The 21,059-nt window shown below is 38.0% G+C and overlaps 3 protein-coding genes across 3 annotated transcripts; 2 read left to right on the top strand and 1 right to left on the bottom strand.

The window, feature by feature from the left end:
* Positions 1-1,100: 1,100 nt before the first annotated feature.
* Positions 1,101-2,816, top strand: LOC131790446 (QRFP-like peptide receptor). Its single transcript, XM_059107671.2, has one exon. It carries the CDS (start codon positions 1,279-1,281, stop codon positions 2,281-2,283), a length of 1,005 nt encoding a protein of 334 aa, XP_058963654.2. The 5' UTR covers positions 1,101-1,278; the 3' UTR covers positions 2,284-2,816.
* Positions 2,817-10,673: 7,857 nt separating this feature from the next.
* On the top strand, positions 10,674-12,057 carry LOC131790455 (QRFP-like peptide receptor). Its single transcript, XM_059107680.2, has one exon. It carries the CDS (start codon positions 10,720-10,722, stop codon positions 11,722-11,724), a length of 1,005 nt encoding a protein of 334 aa, XP_058963663.2. The 5' UTR covers positions 10,674-10,719; the 3' UTR covers positions 11,725-12,057.
* Positions 12,058-16,387: 4,330 nt separating this feature from the next.
* On the bottom strand, positions 16,388-20,654 carry LOC131771194 (protein downstream neighbor of Son-like). The gene is made up of 3 exons (XM_059086971.2): positions 19,715-20,654; positions 18,056-18,507; positions 16,388-17,246 (listed from the first exon to the last, which is right to left on the bottom strand). The coding sequence occupies exons 1-3, from the start codon at positions 20,628-20,630 to the stop codon at positions 16,950-16,952; spliced, it is 1,665 nt and encodes a 554-aa protein (XP_058942954.2). The 5' UTR covers positions 20,631-20,654; the 3' UTR covers positions 16,388-16,949.
* Between the last annotated feature and the right edge of the window lie 405 nt (positions 20,655-21,059).

Here is a 21,059-nt window from a genome sequence, read left to right as displayed (position 1 = left end):
GAAAACATTCGGAGTCCCCATGAGGAATCGAACCTCACACCATCGGATTCCGCAGTCCCATGCTCTAGTGCATGGGAGCACGTAGTCTGAAGGTCTGAAGTAATTTTCGATCTCCCTGTCAAAATGTCCTGGATCTGCCTTTGTCATATTTATTTTTTTTTCTTCTGCGCAAAAACGATCTCGAATTTGATAACTTATTTACTGAATGAGAAGCTTGATGATAAAGGCGCTGTAAATATCATTTATACGGTGTGATCACGTGCAAGTGAACCAACTGTCCTCCCTCAGACATAGCGGAGGCTTTATCTGGCTTTCTCCCACCGACTTCAGCAGCTGAGTAATTCTGTTCGGCGACGATCACCTAAGTTTTCTGAAACTTTCCGACCCATTTCTTAGATGGTATTGATGAGATAAGGAATGCCTAATTGACATATCGACTGAGCACAGAACATTAAACAATATTGTTGTTAGCTTTAACGCCCACTTATTCTCTTTGAGCTGCGAATCGTCACTCATTAAGTGCGAAAATCGTTAATATAAGCATTTATCTATTTACTTCATCTTTTCTCTTTTTCATAGAATAACTTGTCGTTCACATGGAAAGCTGGAAGAGGAACTCTTCAGTATCAATCCTTTACACGATCTGCTCGGCTGTTTTATCTCCTCGAACATAGTGCTGGATGCTTTATTTGGCTATTTTTTTCGCCAGCTTCAGCAGCTGTAAAATTCTGTTCAGCGACGTACAAATTCTCTTCGTGGAGAAAGAAAACTCCCCACTTAACATAAAAATTGTCCTGAGCCCTTCCCTTTCATTATAACTTCGTGAAAAGCCGTAAAATGTACTTGAAAACCTCCAACCAGTCAACTGAGTAACGAGCCTACTGAGTAAGTTCTAGGCTGGATTAAACTTTCGATGACAACGTGATTAAAAATGAGTCCTTAATAAAAATGTCGGTGTAGAATATTGTCATTTGATTGATTGGCTTGTTTTAATACGTGATCATCATCAGTAAACATCTGTTGCTGGGATATTTCTGGAGCCTTTTTCTCGTCATTTCGTCAATAGAAACAATGATAATTTCAATAATAGAAAAAAAAAAGCTGACGTTTCGAGCGTTAGCCCTTCGCAGTCGCTCTGACGAAGGCTAACACTAAATTACCTTTTATTTATATAGATAGATACGATATATAAGCTATGTTTTTCCGGCTTTGGTAGAATATAAGTGGCCTTAGTAGAGCTGCTGGCTGAAAACAAAACTGATCTCCTGGCACCGCAATATGTCAGCAAACGTGACAGCAACCATAAATGGAACACAGTCCATGTCGAGCTGCTTCAACCCCACAGCGACAAGAATTGGTGAAACCTTTGCCTACTGTCTGCTATTTGTTGTGTCGCTGGCTGGAAATATCCTCATTGGAATTATTGTCTACAAGGAGAAAGCTCTGAGAACACCAATCAACATTTTGATTGTAAACATGGCAATTTCCGATCTGTTGTTGTCGATTATCACTTTTCCTGAACTTTTTGTAAGGTTAAACACAGCCAGCCACTGGCTGCTCAGCGGTCCATTTGGCCAAGCGTTGTGTAGACTAAAGTATTTCATTACTAATGTCTCCTTTGCTGTGTCCATTCAGAGCCTAGTTCCGATAGCAGCGGATCGATTTGTAGCTGTGGTATTTCCTCTCCGTCCCTCACTGATCAGTTCAAAGCGATGCAGGCTCTTCATTCTCGTAATTTGGGTCGTCGCCATGGCAGTCTGTTGCCCACACTTGCTTGTGTGGAAATTTGTCGAGAATACAGAAGGGCTGGTTTGTCAGCAGGAGTGGAGCAACAAATTTAGAGAGTCCTCATCGATTAAAAATTACAGTCTGGTAATCATCATTGTATTCATCTATGTCCCTTTGGTTTTGATTGCAATACTTTACTTTTCCATTGCCGTAAGAATTAAATCGCAGAAGATTCCAGGTGAGCCTTCAGTAAACGCAAGAAAACAGCGCTTGAAGAGAGAAAGAAGTGTTCTGAAGATGTCCGTTGCCATCGTGTTCGTTTTTGCAGTATGTTGGCTGCCATTCAGTATCGTTTTCCTCTTATTCTTGTTTTCATCAGACAGCGCCATGATGTCATCTTGTGCCTTCCAATACTCTGCGCATATTGCCTTTTTTCTGGTTCGATCATACTGCGCTGTAAACCCTTGTATCTGTTTCATATTCAGCGGTAATTATCGTCAAGGTCTTAAGAACCTCCTCGGCTCTTTCTCTACTAATCAAGCTGCCCTGACATAGTTGTCGCCCCAATTTTTTGCACACTGTTCAGTATAATTCGAGGAATCAAATTTGTTTCCCATGCCAACAGTTGGTTTCCCACATTTTTAATCGCTGTTTTTGTTTTCTAACTTGTAAGGTCAAACCTTTTTGTAAACTCGTACATTTAGCATATCATATCGAAAATAACAGTCAAGCTCTTACGAACATCGCTTTATTGCATCCAAAATTTTTGAAGTAGCACTAAGTGAAATTCAGTTAATAAATAGAAGAGAGTATTACGATTTTTCCTCTTTTCCTCGTTTATCTATTTTCAGCTGCACATGAAAAAGAACAACGTATTTACCGAGATGAACTGCGATCTCTATAGGATACGTTAAATCCAGTTGTTTCTCAAAACTTGTAAATAATATTTATTTAACTCATTTACTTTAGTTTACCTTATAGCAAGAGAAACTTTGTTCAACGGTTCAAACCGTCTTTTGAACTCTGACTTAAGGATTTCGGTTGTATTGTGTACAGTTTGCGGTTAGTAAAGTTTTACACTCTTCGTGTAAAATAAAGAGGTTTCCAATCAATATGTGATAGAAAAAGAAAAATCTACTTGACATCTAATATTACAAATAAATATCATCAAGAAAGCAATGGAAACTGGTTCTGTTTCTGCTTCAGCTTCAGATTATTTGTTATCACGGTCATTCCTTTTTATGGAAAATTAGAGTTTTGGGGAAAAAAAACCCTAATGGATCAAAAATTGCCTCTCTTCCTGAATTCTAACGAGTGCTGAGTTAACTTTAAAAACCTTTAGTCATATTTTTTTACATTGAGAGTAAATTTGACAGAGTCCATTAGGAGGCCAACCGAATTTAAAAAAATTCTCATTAAAAAACCGAACTTTTGACGTTCTTCTGGGAGGGACAAACCCTGGAGAAGAAGAGAGCGACCTAATGATGAGGACTGTAACTAAAAGTATATATGACCGTAAGCAAAGTGCAGGCTCAGAACTTGTCTGACTCCTGTGAGCCTCATAACGGGGAGAGAGCCTAAAAAGCATCTGCACATTTTACTGCGCATGTCGAACTTGCTTGGGCTCATAATGGAAACCGTGTAGAGGGTAGCAAAGCTGTCTGACTCTCGTGAGTCTCATATTTACCGTGCAGAAATATATCAATAGGTGTGATCTGCTTATCATGGAAACTTTGAAAAGAGAACATTTTACCGTTTCAATGAGCGACATATGCCCAAAAGAGCCGCTAAATTACAGGGTGACCCTATTCAATGGAATGATAGAACACTGGAACCGTGGACGGTAGAACGGCGGAATAGTTGAATGGCAGAATATCCCAAAACCCGTCTTAAGAATTGGAATAGCGGAATATCCCAAAACGTGGAATGCCTTTCTGTATGAAACAAAAGTCTCACAAAAATAGAATTGTGATGAAATACGAAAATAATTCAGAGAGCATTACATGAAACACTTATGAAAGGCTGTTTCGAAAAAGCAAATACATCGCAGAACTAACTACTTAGCATAAAATGAGCGAAACGATTTGATTAAAAAACTATTACATGCCTAACCTATTCTGAATAACAGCTGGCCATCTGTCGGGTTTTAATTGAAGTTTTGGTGCGAATTATTATTTTTGGGTGTATAAGGTAGGAGGATTAGCGCAGATTGAAAATCAAACAAAATAGATATAAGCACCTGTAAGATATCCTTGCATCTAAAAATAAGGGAACCTATTTTTCTCTGTCTCCAATTTTGGTTACAATTGTAAAAATTGTTGTTGAAGTACAAAAGTTCGAATTTTGCATCGAATAGTTAAAGTACAAATGAAGTATAAATTTTGTTCTATTTTTTCGTTATAAAAGAATAGTTGGCTTCTAGAGTCAGAGAGCAGCTTGCTGAAGACGACACTGATCCTACAGTTCCAAGAATGTCGGAAAACGTTAGTGCGACGGTGAATGGAACACAGGTAACACTGAACTGCTTGAATCCAGTAGTAAAGAGGATTGGTAAAACCTTTTTTTGCGGCCTGTTACTTGTTTTCTCAGTGTCTGGAAGTTTTTTCATCGCAACAATTGTCCGCAAAACTAGATCCATGAGAAAGCCTATCAACTTTTTCTTGGTAAATATGGCCATATCCAATCTTCTGTTTCTGTTTTTCCTTTTTTACAGACAACACAAATGCTCGGCTCCTGGTTGATCAGCGGTCCTCTTGGAGATGCGTCGTGTAAGCTGACTGTCTTCTTGGGAGATATCTGCTTTAGCGTGTCTATTCTAAGCCTAGTTTTAATAACATTCAATCGATTTGGAGCTGTATATTTTACCCTCCGTCCCTAACTGATCAGTTCAAAGCTGTATCAGGTCCTCATTCTTTTCACTTGGATCACCACTATTCTTACCAGCAACTGGATGAAATAAGTTAACAAATGGAAGCTATTTCCATGGTTTTTCTGTTTTTTCTATTTTTTCAGTTGGTAGTTGTTTTACGATCGCAACTAGTTATTACACTTTTGTTTTTGATTTTGTTTTTATTTTATTTAATTTTTTTTTTTTTTTTGGGGGGGGTCTGTTTATTTTCAACTGAACGTGCATAATGAAAAATTACGTCACTGAGATAAACCGGATTTCCCTCAGACCTATTAGGTCCAATTATTTCACGAAACTTAGAAATAATCATGAATTGAAATGTCTGCTTTGAGAACTAACTTACTTAAATCCTATTTACAATTTACATTATGGCAAGTCAAACTAAGTTCATTGGTTCAAACCGTCGTTTGAACTCTGCTGCTTGTTTCCGGTTCTACAGTGTTTATTCCCTTACCACCTGTAAATAAAGAGTTTCCGATCAGTTAGAGAGGAAATGAGCAAAAGTTTGATCGAAATGAAATCCAATACGAAAAATAAATGCAATCGACTCCCGATAACTTGAACCTTTAAGGAGAATTGAAGAAGGTTCCACTGAGTTACCCGGAGTTCGAGTTAACGGAAATTGAAAACAAGGGCTCGGGAATGAGGGCAAAACGGTGTTTACTGTTTTTCGTCTTATACAGTATACATTTTAATCCAATTCAATTACAGAGAAGTCGAATGAAAACGGAACGCAAAATTACTGAAAGTTACTCCGAGTTAGCGGGAGGCTCGAGTTATCGAGGGTTCGAGTTACCGGAGATAAAATTTCTGTAAATGTGTAAAGGAAATTCAGGGGAAATCGGTTTTGGTTCAAGTTAACACGCGAGGTTCAAGTCAGCAGGTGAAGATTTATGAGTACATGCGGTCGTTTAAGGCAATGGGGATGGGAAAAAAGGGCTCTGATTTGACCCATGTTTTCTATAATCTCCCAAAATATTTTTAATAAAATTGGGAAAAAATGGCTGGTGTGAGTTTTTTTTTTTTTCATTTCCAAGTGTAAACAGCTTAAACAGACAGCTAAACGTTCAATAGTTACTGTTAGCAATATTATTTGCCGTTAACGACACGCTTAATTTCTCTATTTTAAAACAACTTCCTTTCTCATAAGCGAGGATTCTGAGACCAGCTGTCAAAACTCATTCATTATCAGATTTACATTCACATCAGCCCTCGCGTTGAGCTATATTACTTAGCAAGTAGCCACCATTTATTCGTCAAGGGATCTTCTTCAATGACCCAGGGCCATTATTCCTGTGTACGCCTCAAGCAAATTGAGTAAGTAGTTTAGTACATGGCACTCGGACGAAACTTGTTTATTTTGAATTATTGTATAGATCTTAATAAAAATTTGACTCCTATTAAAAAATAAAAAGTTCAGAATTGATGTAAACTGATAGGATACCTTCTTAATAACCGTCAACCGTTCAGACCCTAAAATTGAACCGTCAAAAGCCTTAAAATTTAACCCCTAACCGTCAAAACCGCAAAAATGAAACAATCGTCAACCGCCAGAACTACCTCCCCATTGAGATACTGTCACAAGATGTTATGAGTAACTAAAATTAGGAGTGTTTTGGAACAACCAAAATCAGGAGTGTTTGGGAACAGCTAAAACGAGGAGTGTTTGGAAACAACTAAAATTAGGAGTGTTTGGGGATTGTTCAGTTATGCCTGTTAATTAGTTTATCTCGAAATCTTTATGCCAGTCTTGTGAGCCTTGGTTTGTCATGTGCTGCAAGACCACACACTTATCTTTGCCTTTTGAGTGATTTGTCCTGACCGTTGTAGGAGGACTTAATTCTCCCACGATAATCGTCATCGCTAGTCGTGTTTAGGTTTGCCCTTGACCTTGCTATAAGTCTTCAACGGGGAGTTTTCTTTACGTTTTAGTTCTCAAAGATTGGTTGTTTTTTAGTAATTTGTTGTTAATTTTGAATGTCTTGTGAGATTGTTTTAGTTAGCATTCTAAAAATATGTTTACTCCGCCAAGGTCAGTTGTCCCGTATGCCCGAACATGCCTATCGTAGGATATTTAAGAGTGTGTACTTCGAGCTGAATTCGTGAGAACAGAGACAGAAATACATTTCCTGAACAGATTCTTAGTGTCTCCCGTTTGCTCAAGTTGCTCAATCTAATTAACACCAAACAGTCCAGCAAAGAAAGCTATGCAACGAGGTAGGAGATCTATTTTGCGACTACACAGTTTTGGGCGATAAATGAAATGTTATATAGTTTGCATTGGTTTTTTTTAAGTTTCACTTAATTTGTTCAAGAAACGGTACTGAGTACTTTTTAAATGTGCCCTTACACTAGGCTTGATATGTTCCGTATTTATATCGATGCACAACTATCTATAAAATTGATTTTTCCTCAGATCGTGTTACTCTGAAGGAGATTAAAACATCTATCATACCACTACGAACATTGGACAACTGCTTGATACTCAAGCAAGTAAATGTTTTGCAGTCAATTCATTATGAACATTTCATAAGTTTACACTTGTTTTCAGTTGTAGAGAGGTTGTAGGCTACAATTTGCATACAGACCAAAATTGCGGACAAGGCATAGAGGCACAAATTCAATTACATTAACGGCTTTAGGCCGGAACGTTTTCGACAGAAAAAAATAAAATAAAGCAGGATCAGAGTAAATGCTTTGAAAACATTACTTGATAATGAGAGTCTTTCGATCAAGACGTATTACAAAAAGAATAAAAATATGATAAAATCGAAAGAAGAATATATTAATTAAGCATTTAACCTCAGTAATCAAAACTCGTGTCAGTTTAAATACCATATTTGTCGGTTCAGTGTGAAACCTGAAAAAATGGAAAATAAGGTGAAAAAAAAGGGAACTTTTCTAACTCTCCATTTAGTTTAATGCCACATGTTGACGTTATTTTTTATTTATTTCTAAACAAACGTGTGGAAACAAGGAATCTGTTTTATAAATTTATAAAAAATGACGTAAATATGGATATAGGAATATCAGTAGTTAGAGATGCGTATATACGTATGATAGATTAGTATAATTACACGTGCTTTCTTTAAATAGAGCATTGGTAGCCTCCAGATACCTACTGGCTGAAGAGAAAACCTATCTCATAGTTCTGAGAAGGTCGGCAATAGTTACTGCAACTATGAATGAGACGAGGTGCTTTAGTCAAGAAGCTGGAAGGGTTGGAATCACGGTGGTATTCTGTTTGCAACTTGTTGTTTCGTTGGTTTGAAATAGTTTTATTGCAATAGTTGTCTACAAGACGAAATCCCTGAGAAAACCCATTAACTTTTTAATCGTAAACGTGGCTTCGCCACCATTTTGCATTTTGAGACTCGCGCTACCTTAGTAGCTCCAGTCTACCGCTGGCCTCATGGTCATCTCAATGTTGAATGATAAGTACTTCATTTTGGCACATTTGAGAAGTTATGATAATTCTTCTTTCAGGGAGGAGATCGTGTTGCCTCAAAACATCACATTTCAACCAAGATCTTTTTCAGTACGTTTACTCTGATAAATGTTTCTAGATGAAAATTTTTTCCCCTGATCCCTGTAATGTTCTTCTAAGTTTTTCCAAATTCCAATTGTTAACAACGACGGTAATAAAACTGGATTCACTTGACATTTATTGATCTCTACGTTCCGAAGCGTCAAGAATTTTGACGTTCAATAATCGTCTTGAAATAAGTTCATCACACATAACTCCGTAAATTGACGAGCAAAACGACTTCAAATATCGCCGGTTACGGCTTGTACCAATTAGGAGAATATTCAAGACGCTGTTTAATGCAAATAGCGCCATGATTATGGAATATCAGTTTTAACAGCTGACAGCTACTAGCCTATTTCGGACAAAATTTCGTTTCCCTTAACTTTGTGGTTTTTTTAGACAGACGCAAATTAAACTAGTGCATGTAAAATAACAAATTCTCCAAAATTTTCCATCGTAAATTTTCTTAGCCTGTGAAAAGATTGGTCGTTATGAATGATAAAATGGAATAAAAACGACACGCAGTACAAAGTCATATGATGCGGATATTCAAAGATCCATGCCCCTTGCAAACCGGCTGCAATGTAGAGACAATTTTATTTTGCGTGGGTAATATTTACACGAGAAAAACAGTGGTTTCTTTCCCTCGACCAAAGAGAACAAAAACAAAACAAAACAAATTGGAGCTTTTGTCCTGTGTAAGTTGGTGTCTTTCTCTCGGAAGTCTCCGCTGCTATAGAGCCTGGTTCTAATAGCAGTAGATCGATTTGGTGCTGTGGTATATCCCTTCCATTCTCCGTTCGTCAACTCAAAGCGGTGTTCCTTGTTCATCCTGGGTACTTGGATTATCGCCATGGCCATCCAGTCCCTTTTCTTTATCGCTAATGAACTTGTTCAGTATCCCACAGCAGTGATAGAGTGTGAGCCTCACTGGGAAAATATCTTCAGAGATACTTCTGAATTCTTAGACTACGTCGTGGCAAATATAAAAGCACTTTACTATATGCCTATGCTGTTGATTGCCTTTCAATACATTATCATTATTTGTAAATAGAATATGAGAGACGGTAAGTTTTGAGCTCGGTAAGGAAATAGAAAAAGATGTTTTTCGTCTTGTCACGAGCGTGGGACAAAGAAAACATTCGGAGTCCCCGTGAGGAATCGAACCTCCACCATCGGATTCCGCAGCCGATGCTCTAGAGCATGGAAGCGCGTAACCTGAAGGTCTGAAGTTATTTTCGATCTCCCTGTCAAAATGTCCTGGAACTGCCTTTGTTTTATTTATTCTTTTTCTTCTGCGCAAAAACGATCTCGAATTTAATAACTTATTCACTGAATGAGAAGCTTGATGATAAAGGCGCTGTAAATATCATTTATACGGTATGATCACGTGCAAGTGAACCAACTGTCCTCCCCCCTCAGGCAGAGCGGAAGCTTTATCTGGCCTCCTTCCACCGACTTCAGCAGCTGAGTAATTCTGTTCGGCGACGATCACGTAAATTTTCTGAAACTTTCGGACCCATTTCTTAGATGGTATTGATGAGAGAAGGAATGCCTAATTGACATATCGACGGAGCACAGAACATTAAACAATATTGTTGTTAGCTTTAACGCCCACTTATTCTCTTCGGGCTGTGAATCGTTATTCATTAAGTGCGAAAATAGGCAATATGAGCATTTATCTATTTCCTTCATCTTTTTCTTTCTTTTTTTCATAGAAAAAATTGTCGTTCACATGGAAAGCTGGAAGAGGAACTCTTCAGCACCAATCCTTTACACGATCTGCTCGGCTGTTTTATCTCCTCGAGCATAGTGCTGGATGCTTTATTTGCCTATTTTTTTCCACCAGCTTCAGCAGCTGTAAAATTCTGTTCAGCGACGTACAAATTCTCTTCGTGGCAAAAGAAAACTCCCCACTTGACATAAAAATTGTCCTGAGCCCTTCCCTTTCATTACAACTTCGTGAAAATCCGTAAAATGTACTTGAAAAACCTCCAACCAGTCAATTGAGTAACGAGCCTTCTGAGTAAGTTCCAGGCTGGATTAAACTTTCGATGACAAAATAATTAAAAATGAATCCTTAATAAAAATGAATTCTTAATAAAAATGTGGGTGTAGAACATTGTCATTAGATTATTTCGCTTGCTTCAATACGTGATCATTATCAGTAAACATCTGTTGCTGGGATGTTTCTGGAGTCTTTTTCTCATCATTTTGTCAATAGTAACAATAATAATTTTAATAATAGGAACAACTTAGAACTTTCGAAAATTGTCCTTTTTTCTCCAACCATACTCTGAATTGGAAAAGTATCTCGATAATATAACTCCGAACGAAAGTTATTAAACTCCACTCTGGTTATCTGTTGGGGGAAGTTTCGGGTGTAGACTGCCGATTTGCCTAAATTTCTAGCCATGTTTAATAATTAAGCATGTTTTATTTATATAGATAGATATGATTCATAAGCTATGTTTTTTTTCCTGCTTTGGTAGAATATAAGTGGCCTTCGTAGAGCTGCTGGCTGAAAACAAAACTGATCTCCTGGCACTGCAATATGTCAGCAAACGTGACAGCAACGATGAATGGAACACAGTCCATGTCGAGCTGCTTCAACCCCACAGCGACAAGAATTGGTGAAACCTTTGCCTACTGTCTGCTATTTGTTGTGTCGCTGGCTGGAAATATCCTCATTGGAATTATTGTCTACAAGGAAAAAGCTCTGAGAACACCAATCAACATTTTGATTGTAAACATGGCAATATCCGATCTGTTGTTCTCGATTATCTGTTTTCCTGCACTTTTTGTAAGGTTAAACGCAGCCAGCCACTGGCTGCTCAGCGGTCCATTTGGCCAAGCGTTGTGTAGACTAAGGTATTTCGTTACTGATGTCTCCATTGTTGTGTCCGTTCAGAGCCTCGTTCTGATAGCAGTGGATCGATTTGTAGCTGTGGTATTTCCTCTCCGTCCCTCACTGATCAGTTCAAAGCGATGCAGGCTCTTCATTCTCGTAATTTGGGTCGTCGCCATGGCAGTCTGTTGCCCACAATTGCTTGTGTGGAAAGTTGTCGACAATACAGAAAGGCTGGTTTGTCAGCGGGAGTTGAACGACAAATTTAGAGAGTCCTCATCGATTAAAAACTACACTCTGGTAACGATCATTGTATTCCTCTATGTCCCTTTGGTTTTGATTGCCATATTTTACTTTTCCATTGCCGTAAGAATTAAATCGCAGAAGATTCCAGGTGAGCCTTCAGTAAACGCAAGAAAACAGCGCTTGAAGAGAGAGAGAAATGCTCTGAAGATGTCCGTTGCCATCGTGTTCGCTTTTGCAGTATGCTGGCTGCCATCCTGTATCATTTTCTTCTTATTCTTGTTTTTATCAGACAGCGCCATGATGTCATCTTGTGCCTTCCAATACTCTGCACATATTACTATCATTCTGGTTCGATCATACTGCGCTGTAAACCCTTGTATCTGTTTCATATTCAGCGGTAATTATCGTCAAGGTCTTAAGAACCTCCTCGGCTGTTTCTCCACCAATGAAGCTGCCCTGACATAGTTGTCGCCCCAATCTTTTGCATACTGTTCAGCATTATTCGAGGAATAAAATTTGTTTCCCATGCCAACAATTGGTTTCCCATATTTTCAATCTGTTTTTGTTTTTCTAACTTGTAAGGTCAAACTTTTTTGTAAACTCTTGTATCTAGCATATCATATCGAAGATAACAGCCAAGCTCTTACGGAAATCCTATATCTATCTGATTCTAGAGGAGCCTCGCTTTATTGCATCTAGAATGTTTGAAGTAGCACTCAGTGAAATTCAGTTAATAAAAAGAAGAGAGTATTACGATTTTTCCTTTTTTCCTTGTTTATCTATTTTCAGCTGTGCATGAAAAAGGACAACGTATTTACCGAGATGATTTACTGCGATCTCTATAGGATACGTTAAATCCAGTTGTTTCCCAAAACTTGAAAATAATATTTATTTCATTCATTTACGTTAGTTTACCTTATAGCAAGAGAAACTTTGTTCAACGGTTCAAACCGTTTTTTGAACTCTGACTTGAGGATTTCGGTTCTATTGTGTACAGTTTGCGGTTATTAAAGTTTTACACTCTTCGTGTAAAATAGAGAGGTTTCCAATCAATATGTGATGGAAAAAGAAAAAGTAAAATCTACTTGACATCTAATATTACAAATAAATATTATCAAGAAAGCAATGGGAACTGGTTCTGCTTCTGCTTCAGCTTCAGATTATTTGTCATCACGGTCATTCCTTTTTATGGAAAATTAGAGTTTTTGGGGAAAAAAACCCTAATGGATCAAAAATTGCCTCACTTCCTGAATTCTAACGAGTACTGAGTTAACTTTAAAAACCTTTAGTCATATTTTTTTACATTTAGAGTAAATTTGACAGAGTCTATTAGGAGGCCAACCGAATTTAAAAAAATTCTCATTAAAAATCGAACTTTTGACGTTCTTCTGAGAGGGACAAACCCTGGAGAAGAAGAGGGCGACCTAATGATGAGGACTGTAACTAAAAGTATATATGACCGTAAGCAAAGTGCAGGCTCAGAACTTGTCTGACTCCTGTGAGCCTCATAACGGGGAGAGAGCCTAAAAAGCATCTACAAATTTTACTGCGTATGTCGAAGTTGCTTGGGCTCATAATGGAAACCGTGTAGAGGGTAGCAAAGCTGTCTGACTCTCGTGAGTCTCATATTTTCCGCGCAAAAATATATCAATAGGTGTGATCTGCATATCATGGAAACTTTGGAAAGAGAACATTTTACCGTTTCAATGAGCGACATATGCCCAAAAGAGCCGCTAAATTACAGGGTGACCCTATTCAATGGAATGATAGAACACTGGAACCGTGAACGGTAGAACGGCGGAATAGTTGAATGGCGGAATATCCCAAAACCCGTCTTAAGAAGTGAAATAGCGGAATATCCCAAAACGCGGAATGCCTTTCTGTATGAAACAAAAGTCTCACAGAATAGAATTGTGATGAAATACGAAAAAAATTCAGAGAGCATTACATGAAACACTTATGAAAGGCTGTTTCGAAAAAGCAAATACATCGCAGAACTAGCTACTTAGCATAAAATGAGCGAAACGATTTGATTCAAAAACTATTACATGCCTAACCTATTCTGAATAACAGCTGGCCATCTGTCGGGTTTTAATTGATGTTTTGGTGCGAATTATTAGTTTGGGGTGTGTAAGGTAGGAGGATTAGCGCAGATTGAAAATCAAACAAAATAGATATAAGCATCTGTAAGATATCCTTGCATCTAAAAATTAGGGAACCTATTTTTCTCTGTCTCCAATTTTGGTTACAATTGTAAAAATTGTTGTTGAAGTACAAAAGATCGAATTTTGCATCGAATAGTTAAAGTACAAATGAAGTATAAATTTTGTTCTATTTTTTCGTTATAAAAGAATAGTTGGCTTCTAGAGTTAGAGAGCATCTTGCTGAAGACGACACTGATCCTACAGTTCCAAGAATGTCGGCAAACGTTAGTGCGACGGTGAACAGAACACCAGTAACACTGAACTGCTTGAATCCAGTAGTAAAGAGGATTGGTAAAACCTTTTTTTGCGGCCTGTTACTTGTTTTCTCAGTGTCTGGAAGTTTTTTCATTGCAACAATTGTCCACAAAACTAGATCCATGAGAAAGCCTACCAACTTTTTCTTGGTAAATATGGCCATATCCGATCTTCTGTTTCTTTTTTTCCTTTTTTACAGACAACACAAACGCTCGGCTCCTGGTTGATCAGCGGTCCTCTTAGAGATGCGTTGTGAAAGCTGACTGTCTTCTTGGGAGATATCTGCTTTAGTGTGTCTATTCAGAGCCTAGTTTTAATAGCATTCAATCGATTTGGAGATGTATATTTTTCCCTCCGTCCCTAACTGATCAGTTCAAAGCTGTGTCAGTTCCTTATTCTTTTCACTTGGATCATCGCTATTCTTACCAGCACCTCGATGAAATAAGTTAACAAATGGAAGCTATTTCCATGGTTTTTCTGTTTTTTCTATTTTTTCAGTTGGTAGTTGTTTTACGATCGCAACTAGTTATTACACTTTTCTTTTTGATTTTGTTTTGTTTTGTTTTTTTTGGGGGGGGAGGTCTGTTTATTTTCAACTGAACGTGCATAATGAAAAATTACGTCACTGAGATAAACCGGATTTCCCCCAGACCCATTAGGTCCAATTTTTTCACGAAACTTAGAAATAATCATGAATTGAAATGTCTGCTTTGAGAACTAACTTACTTAAATCCTATTTACAATTTACATTATGGCAAGTCAAACTTAGTTCATTGGTTCAAACCATTGTTTGAACTCTGCTGCTTGTTTTCCGGTTCTACAGTATTTATTCCCTTACCACCTGTAAATAAAGAGTTTCCGATCAGTTAGAGAGGAAATGAGCAAAAGTTTGATCGAAATGAAATCCAATACGAAAAATAAATGCAATCGACTCCCGATAACTTGAACCTTTAAGGAGAATTGAAGAAGGTTCCATTGAGTTACCGGGAGTTCGAGTTAACGGGAATTGAAAACAAGGGCTCGGGAATGAGGGAAAAACGGTGTTTACTGTTTTTCGTCTTATACAGTATACATTTTAATACAATTCAATTACAGAGAAGTCGAATGAAAACGGAACACAAAATTACTGAAAATTACCTGAGTTGGCGGGAAGCTCGAGTTATCGAGGGTTTGAGTTACCGTGGATAAAACTGCTAGAAATGTTTGATGGAAATCCTGGGGAAATCGGTTTTTATTCAAGTTAACACGCGGGGTTCAAGTCAGCAAGGGAAGATTTATGAGTGCATGCGTTTGTTTAAGGCAACGGGGATGGGAAAATGCTAGACGATATACTTCACTTTCAGTTTTACCTGAAAAAGATGTCAGCTTTTGAAACACCATTGCGGCCACCAAAAACGCCAGACTACCGTCCAAATCTGGACGAGGCGATGGAATTAACGTACACTGATCCGAACCTAGAACCGGACCCAGAGGATAGCCCTCCAGCATCACAACTCGAGCCAAGGCATAAAGCTGCATTAGCCAAACAACGCAGCAACGAAGGTCTACGCCTTCAAAAAGGAAGCCGTCAAAAAGAAAACCTTCCGAGGAATAGCCGATCCACGCGGCAGCCAAGGAAGAGGAAACATGAAGACACTATCAGCGCTATCCAGTTCAAGAAGCAAAAAACTGAAACCTCCATTTTAAAACTGGAGAGACACTTACAACAAAAGACTTGCCCTAAGTCGCTTCAAGACAAGGCGAAGGCAAACGTCACGCCTGACGAAACCTTTCGACAGGAAATAAGCGCTATTAAAAGTCACGCCGAAGAACAATACGTTAGCGCCCTAGTGCGCTTCCATCAGCGTAGACTTGTTAGTCACAAGAACAAACTTGAAAAGGCTAATATTGCCAAGTCTCGATCACAATACAATGTAAATACACGTGAAAGATCACGTTCGCCCTTGAGGAACATTGTAAATACTGTTACCCAAAAAGCCTAATTGAAAAAACGTTATCTGAGGTCTCGTTTGCCGCAAGGCAGTCGACACTTAAAAAACAAACCAAAAAAACTAAAGGCAAAATATTGCCTTTTGTGACAGCATACCACCCAGGGGTTAAACATTTACAACAAATACTGATGCAAGAATGGAACCTCATCCAAAATCAGCCACTGCTGAACACAATTTTCAAAACGCCTCCGATTATATCATACAAAAGAGGTAAATCGCTCAAAGACATACTCGTCACAGCGAAGCTTTAATTAAAGGCTTTTGCGTCGCAAACGTAAAACCACACAGGGGAGTCTGTGTAGGCCTGTCTATGATCTTTTCACTTTTTGAGCAAGAATTTGCAACATGGGCGTTTGAGAAAAAAGACTTATAAATGTTTTTGTTCTGTACTTTAAAACAATTCTGGTTGTATTGACATTCTCTCAGCTAATGTTGAATACACTGAAGTAGAAGTGCATGGGGTATTCAAGTGATATAGAATCTTTGGTAGCCTTATACTGATCACAGCATGTAGCATGGCAAGCATTCAATCAAGAGTCCTTGAGATACTTAATACGCCCTTGACTAATATGAGTGCTATAGGATAACAAATGATTTCATTCCCAATCTAGGGGTTTTGCGTTTTTTTTTATTTTTGCAGAAATGACTGATGTATATGCTGGTGTGGTTTGTGAAGTTATGGTTATTTAAGTGACAGTCTCCTTTGGTTATACATGATTGCTTTACAGAAAAAATGTGGAATGGACAGTTACACTTTATTATTTATCATAAAATATGCAAATTGAGGCCTTATTGATTTGGCCCCCGTTGTTGAAGCAGCAAATTTAATCTCCATCTGGTGGAAAGCAAGCTTTTGATGACACTTAAGCACCAGACAGCAATTTATCCATTTTTAGATAACAATTAGACAAGTACCTCTTATTTCTAATTAGTCCTACAATTATAATACAACATTTCATGTCAAGCTGTACACTTGGAAAAATATGATTTTCATGTCTGCGGATGGATACTCATAATTTATTGTCTGTATAAACCCATAAATAATAAAATTAAAACATTTGTTCCTTGGTTATGTTAGAAAGGCTCCCTTTATAAAATTCAGATCCCTTTAGAATTAAGTTAAGCCAAGTACACTTCTGCTGCCCTGTAAATATTGATTCCATTAAGATCCAGCTGCATTTTAAATTCAAACGACTGTACTTGTTGTGGAAAAATTATTTAAATGGCTGCAGTGTCTTACTCAAGTTGTCCAAGAGAAAAGTTTGTCTTTGCAGCTAAGGTCTTTTAAACACATTTCCTTAAGTTTTTCTGCCTCCAGGTAGTGTCTCCACTGTCCATGTGAGATGCTTTGCTGTAAATTACACCCACTCTGAATATAGTTTTCCTCTGTTTTAATGCTTGGGACATTAAATGCTACTGATGGTTGGTGCACAAAGAAGGTGGCTTTGAAGTCTCCTCCTTGTGATTCCCTCAGTAGATGACACAGTTCATACAGACAGCCAGGAAGGATTGGACCAGAAATCTCCAGGCTGTATAACTAAAAGGATATCATCACAATTAGAGCACCCTTCATTTAAGAGTTGAAAAACCCAAAACCTAGTAAGTAATCATAGTCACCAATTACAGCAATGAAAACATCTTAAGGAACCAATGAAAATTCACAGTAAACTAAACAAATCATCTGAAGTGCTGGAAATAAATGTGCGTTATTGACCAAGCTTGTTTGATCAAGATGGCTACATATTGACCAAGTTTTTTTTTTTGTGCACAATAAACCCATGAGAGTAGTTTATATTGTCTTTGTTTTTCTTGTCTTCTGCAGCTTTTTGCAACTCCATTGCCCACACTGTCCAAAAATTGAAAAAAAAATTTTTAAGTCCCTTCCATGCAATGTATTTTCGCACAGGATCAAAGTGGGAAATCCCAAGCAGGCAAGAGAGGCCCATCTTGCCTGTTGGGGTAGCCAATCAAAGAACAGGATTCACTTCATATTGACCAAAGGCGCTGCCAGTGACATCATAAACAGTTATTGTCATAGCATGCATTTTTCAGGTAAGATACTTCTCCTCTTTCCACTTAGTTTAAATTGGCAACATAAAATTTTCAGGTAAACCTAGCAAAACATTGGAGGGGAGGGGGATCACTATGCAATACTGTTAGTAGCTTCATAATAGTGGAACAAGAATAAACTGTGTTACATGTTACTGTTTTGGCCAATAGTCTCCAGAGAAAGCATAACCTTTACCTTATTGTTGCGAGAATTATCATTGATCTTATCATGATGGTAGAGCATCTGTAAAGAATGAGGTCAAGAAATATTGAAAATCAATCAAATGTATCCTATACCTGTGCCATAGCCTTAGCTTTTTGATGCTTCGTGGTCCCTTGGTTTACCTTCAGACCCTTTAAAGTGGCTCCTTCAAATGCAACAGGGGCCAGCAGTGTTGGTGGCACCTGAGCTTGTGGTCCAGTGTTGGCTGTTAAACTTTTACAGTTGAGTAGGAAGTTAAACAATGCAAGAGTATCAACTCCTCTCACTAACACTGTAGAAGTTGGTTGTTGATCTAAGCTTCTTAGATTGTTCCTCTGATGTGGTGTAACAACTTTGGGGTTTAACAGTGGAAACTGTTCCTTATCAAGTCCCACGCTTTCTAGCCACTCACACTTGTCAATACTCTCATCATCAGAATCATTCTCAAGCTCAGCATCTTCCTCTTCGTCTGAGTCCTCATCCTTAGATCCAGGCCCAGACTCTTTCTTTCCTTTGACCTCCAAGTGCGGCATGGTAAAGTTAATTCCTGGGATGTGATAATATAATATTGTTATTATGAAGAAAATTAGATTCAAGAGAAAAATAGCCTTTGAAGGGTAAAATTACTGATTAAGTGGTTGGGTAATTTCAAGGTAGATTATATTCAATACATCCTGAAAAAAGAAACCAGATGAACACAAGTACTAGAGGGCTAGCCCTGTAATCACTTTAAATCAGGTGAACACAGGGCACGTTGGGAAAGCTTAAGATTGTGTTACTTAAACCATGATGCATTAACTGTTTGCATAATTTTGGTGAGTTTTCCCAAACCATGGGTGTTCAATTGGTTATGTGAACAAGGAAAAGTCTTCAATTGCTGTAATTGAATATAAATTTGTAAAAACACAATAAATCTAAAATGTTACAATCATGTTTACAAATTCTTCTCTAAACAAGTGGTTGCAGCAGCTCAGTTATTTTACTCAAAACCAGTGGCATCCTGGGAGCATTTCTTGTCTGTAGTGGTCAGTACATGTAAGCATACATACAAATTTATTTTGGAGCTCAAATCACATTGTTATATTCCTGGACTTTCACTCAACAAAACAAGCACTGTGATTGGTTGATCTTGGTCACCTGCCCCTGATCAAAATCCTGACCACAATTATGCAGTTGTTGCAAGCATGCTGAATACATGTACAACAGCATGTTTTTCCCATATGATTGTTTAAGAGAAAGTCCAAATATAGAACAAAGCACCTAATGTATGGTCCCTTGGGAAACTAGTTAGTTTTGTTTTCTTGAGAGTTCTGATGTTTCCCAAGACAAAGTTGAGGGAAACATCAGGAATCTCAGGAAAACAAAACAAACTATTTCCATGGGGACCAGACTTAATTATATATTATATCATCCCACTGCTAACAGCTGTTTTCATTGGATCATTGTCTCATCTTGAATAAAATCACCTTGGTTACCTACCTATAAAGGTACAAGGTTACCAGCTCAAGGTTATAAGTGTCTGGTAAAGGTTTTCAATGAACTATTTCTACAATGATTATTGCACCCATGAAACTAATCTGTACAGTGTAATTAAGTATTATCAACTGAGTTGATAACATAAATTGGTCATCTTAAAGAGTTTAAAAGCTGACGTTTTGAGTTGTAGCCCTTTGTCAGAGGGATATCGCAGCACCACAGTTTCTTTAGAAAGTTTCTCCCTTTATTCATAAACCTGTACAGTGATGTAGATTTACCTTCACTCCTCAAGGCATCCCGGAAACCTTTGGTCGTGGGTGTTATAACCACTTGAACTGCATCATCCCTGTTTATTCCAGCTGCCTGAAAAAGCATAGTGTTCTGATTTGCAACTAGATAAAAGTAAGGACAAAAACCAACGCGCACCATGTTGAAGACGGAGCGAAAACTGGACACCCAGTCATGGTGAAGAGAAGATGCCATTTCTTCCGTGATTAGAAAATGTCTTTTCGAACTAGTTCTACCATCGGCTGATTTACGTGGAAAGAGTTCAAGCCACGGTAGAGAAGGGTGCATCCAAACTTTGGTAAAGGAACAAAATGATTCAGGATGAGAAGCACCGTTTCCATTTGAATCGATTTCCTTTGTTTGGCAACGAACAAAATGTGACATACCAGCACCTTCGTCTAATGTCTTTAATGTCCCACACCAATTAAACGTCTTGGAAGAAGAAAATCTTACTTTAGTTTTTAAGCTCCAGTCTAAAGGAAAAAATTCTGAACCATCATTCTCGCCGATTTTCTCTTTAGCCACAGTTAGTGGAGAATCAGCAACGTCAGTTTCCAGGCTATTGCCAGTATTTTGCTGTTGTGAGTTATTACTTGTTTCATGAACAGTGTTTGTGGATCTATTTTCCTGATTCTCGTCCAGTCCATCGAGGGCACTAAACAGCCTGCATTCTGTAGTTTTCTCTTCTGCGGAGAGATTCGCCTTTTTCCTCGGAGAACACTTAAACGGATTCGCTCGCTTTAACGCCTGTGAGCGTCCATCTTGAATTCGTCCATTGATAGGTTTCAAGGCGTTTGAAATCCGTTTTGATGAGTTTTGAGTCAGCTTCTTCTTTTTTATCTTCAATTTTATAACTCCTGAAGGTTTTTTAAACCGAATAAGCTCAGGTGAGTGTTTTTCTTCCATGTTTAAAAGCGACAATTATTTTCCTTCAACTTTGCTAGCAACGTTGATTTTTATAAATTCCGCGCCAAAACATCACGTGATATTTACTTTGCTAGTACCCAACCTTCATCTCTTCGTCTCCTCAAAACATCTCATTTCAACCAAGATCTTTTTCGGTAGGTTTACTCTGATAAATGTTTCTAGATAAAAATGTTTTCTCCTGATCCCTGTAATGTTCTTCCAAGTTTTTCCAAATTCCAGTTGTTAGCAACGACGGTAATAATACTGGATTCACTTGAAATTTATCGATCTCTACGTTCCGAAGCGTCAAGAATTTTTACGGACCGGACGTTCAATAATCGCCTTGAAATAAGTTCATCACATAAAACTCCGCAAAGTAAATTGACGAGCAAAACGACTTCAAATTATCGCTGGTTACGGCTTCTACCA

This window comes from Pocillopora verrucosa, chromosome 10 (genome assembly GCF_036669915.1).
Source record: "Pocillopora verrucosa isolate sample1 chromosome 10, ASM3666991v2, whole genome shotgun sequence".
Taxonomy (NCBI): domain Eukaryota; kingdom Metazoa; phylum Cnidaria; class Anthozoa; order Scleractinia; family Pocilloporidae; genus Pocillopora; species Pocillopora verrucosa.
The sequence above is the reverse complement of the archived record's forward strand: the minus strand, read 5'-3'. Positions and strand labels throughout refer to the sequence as shown.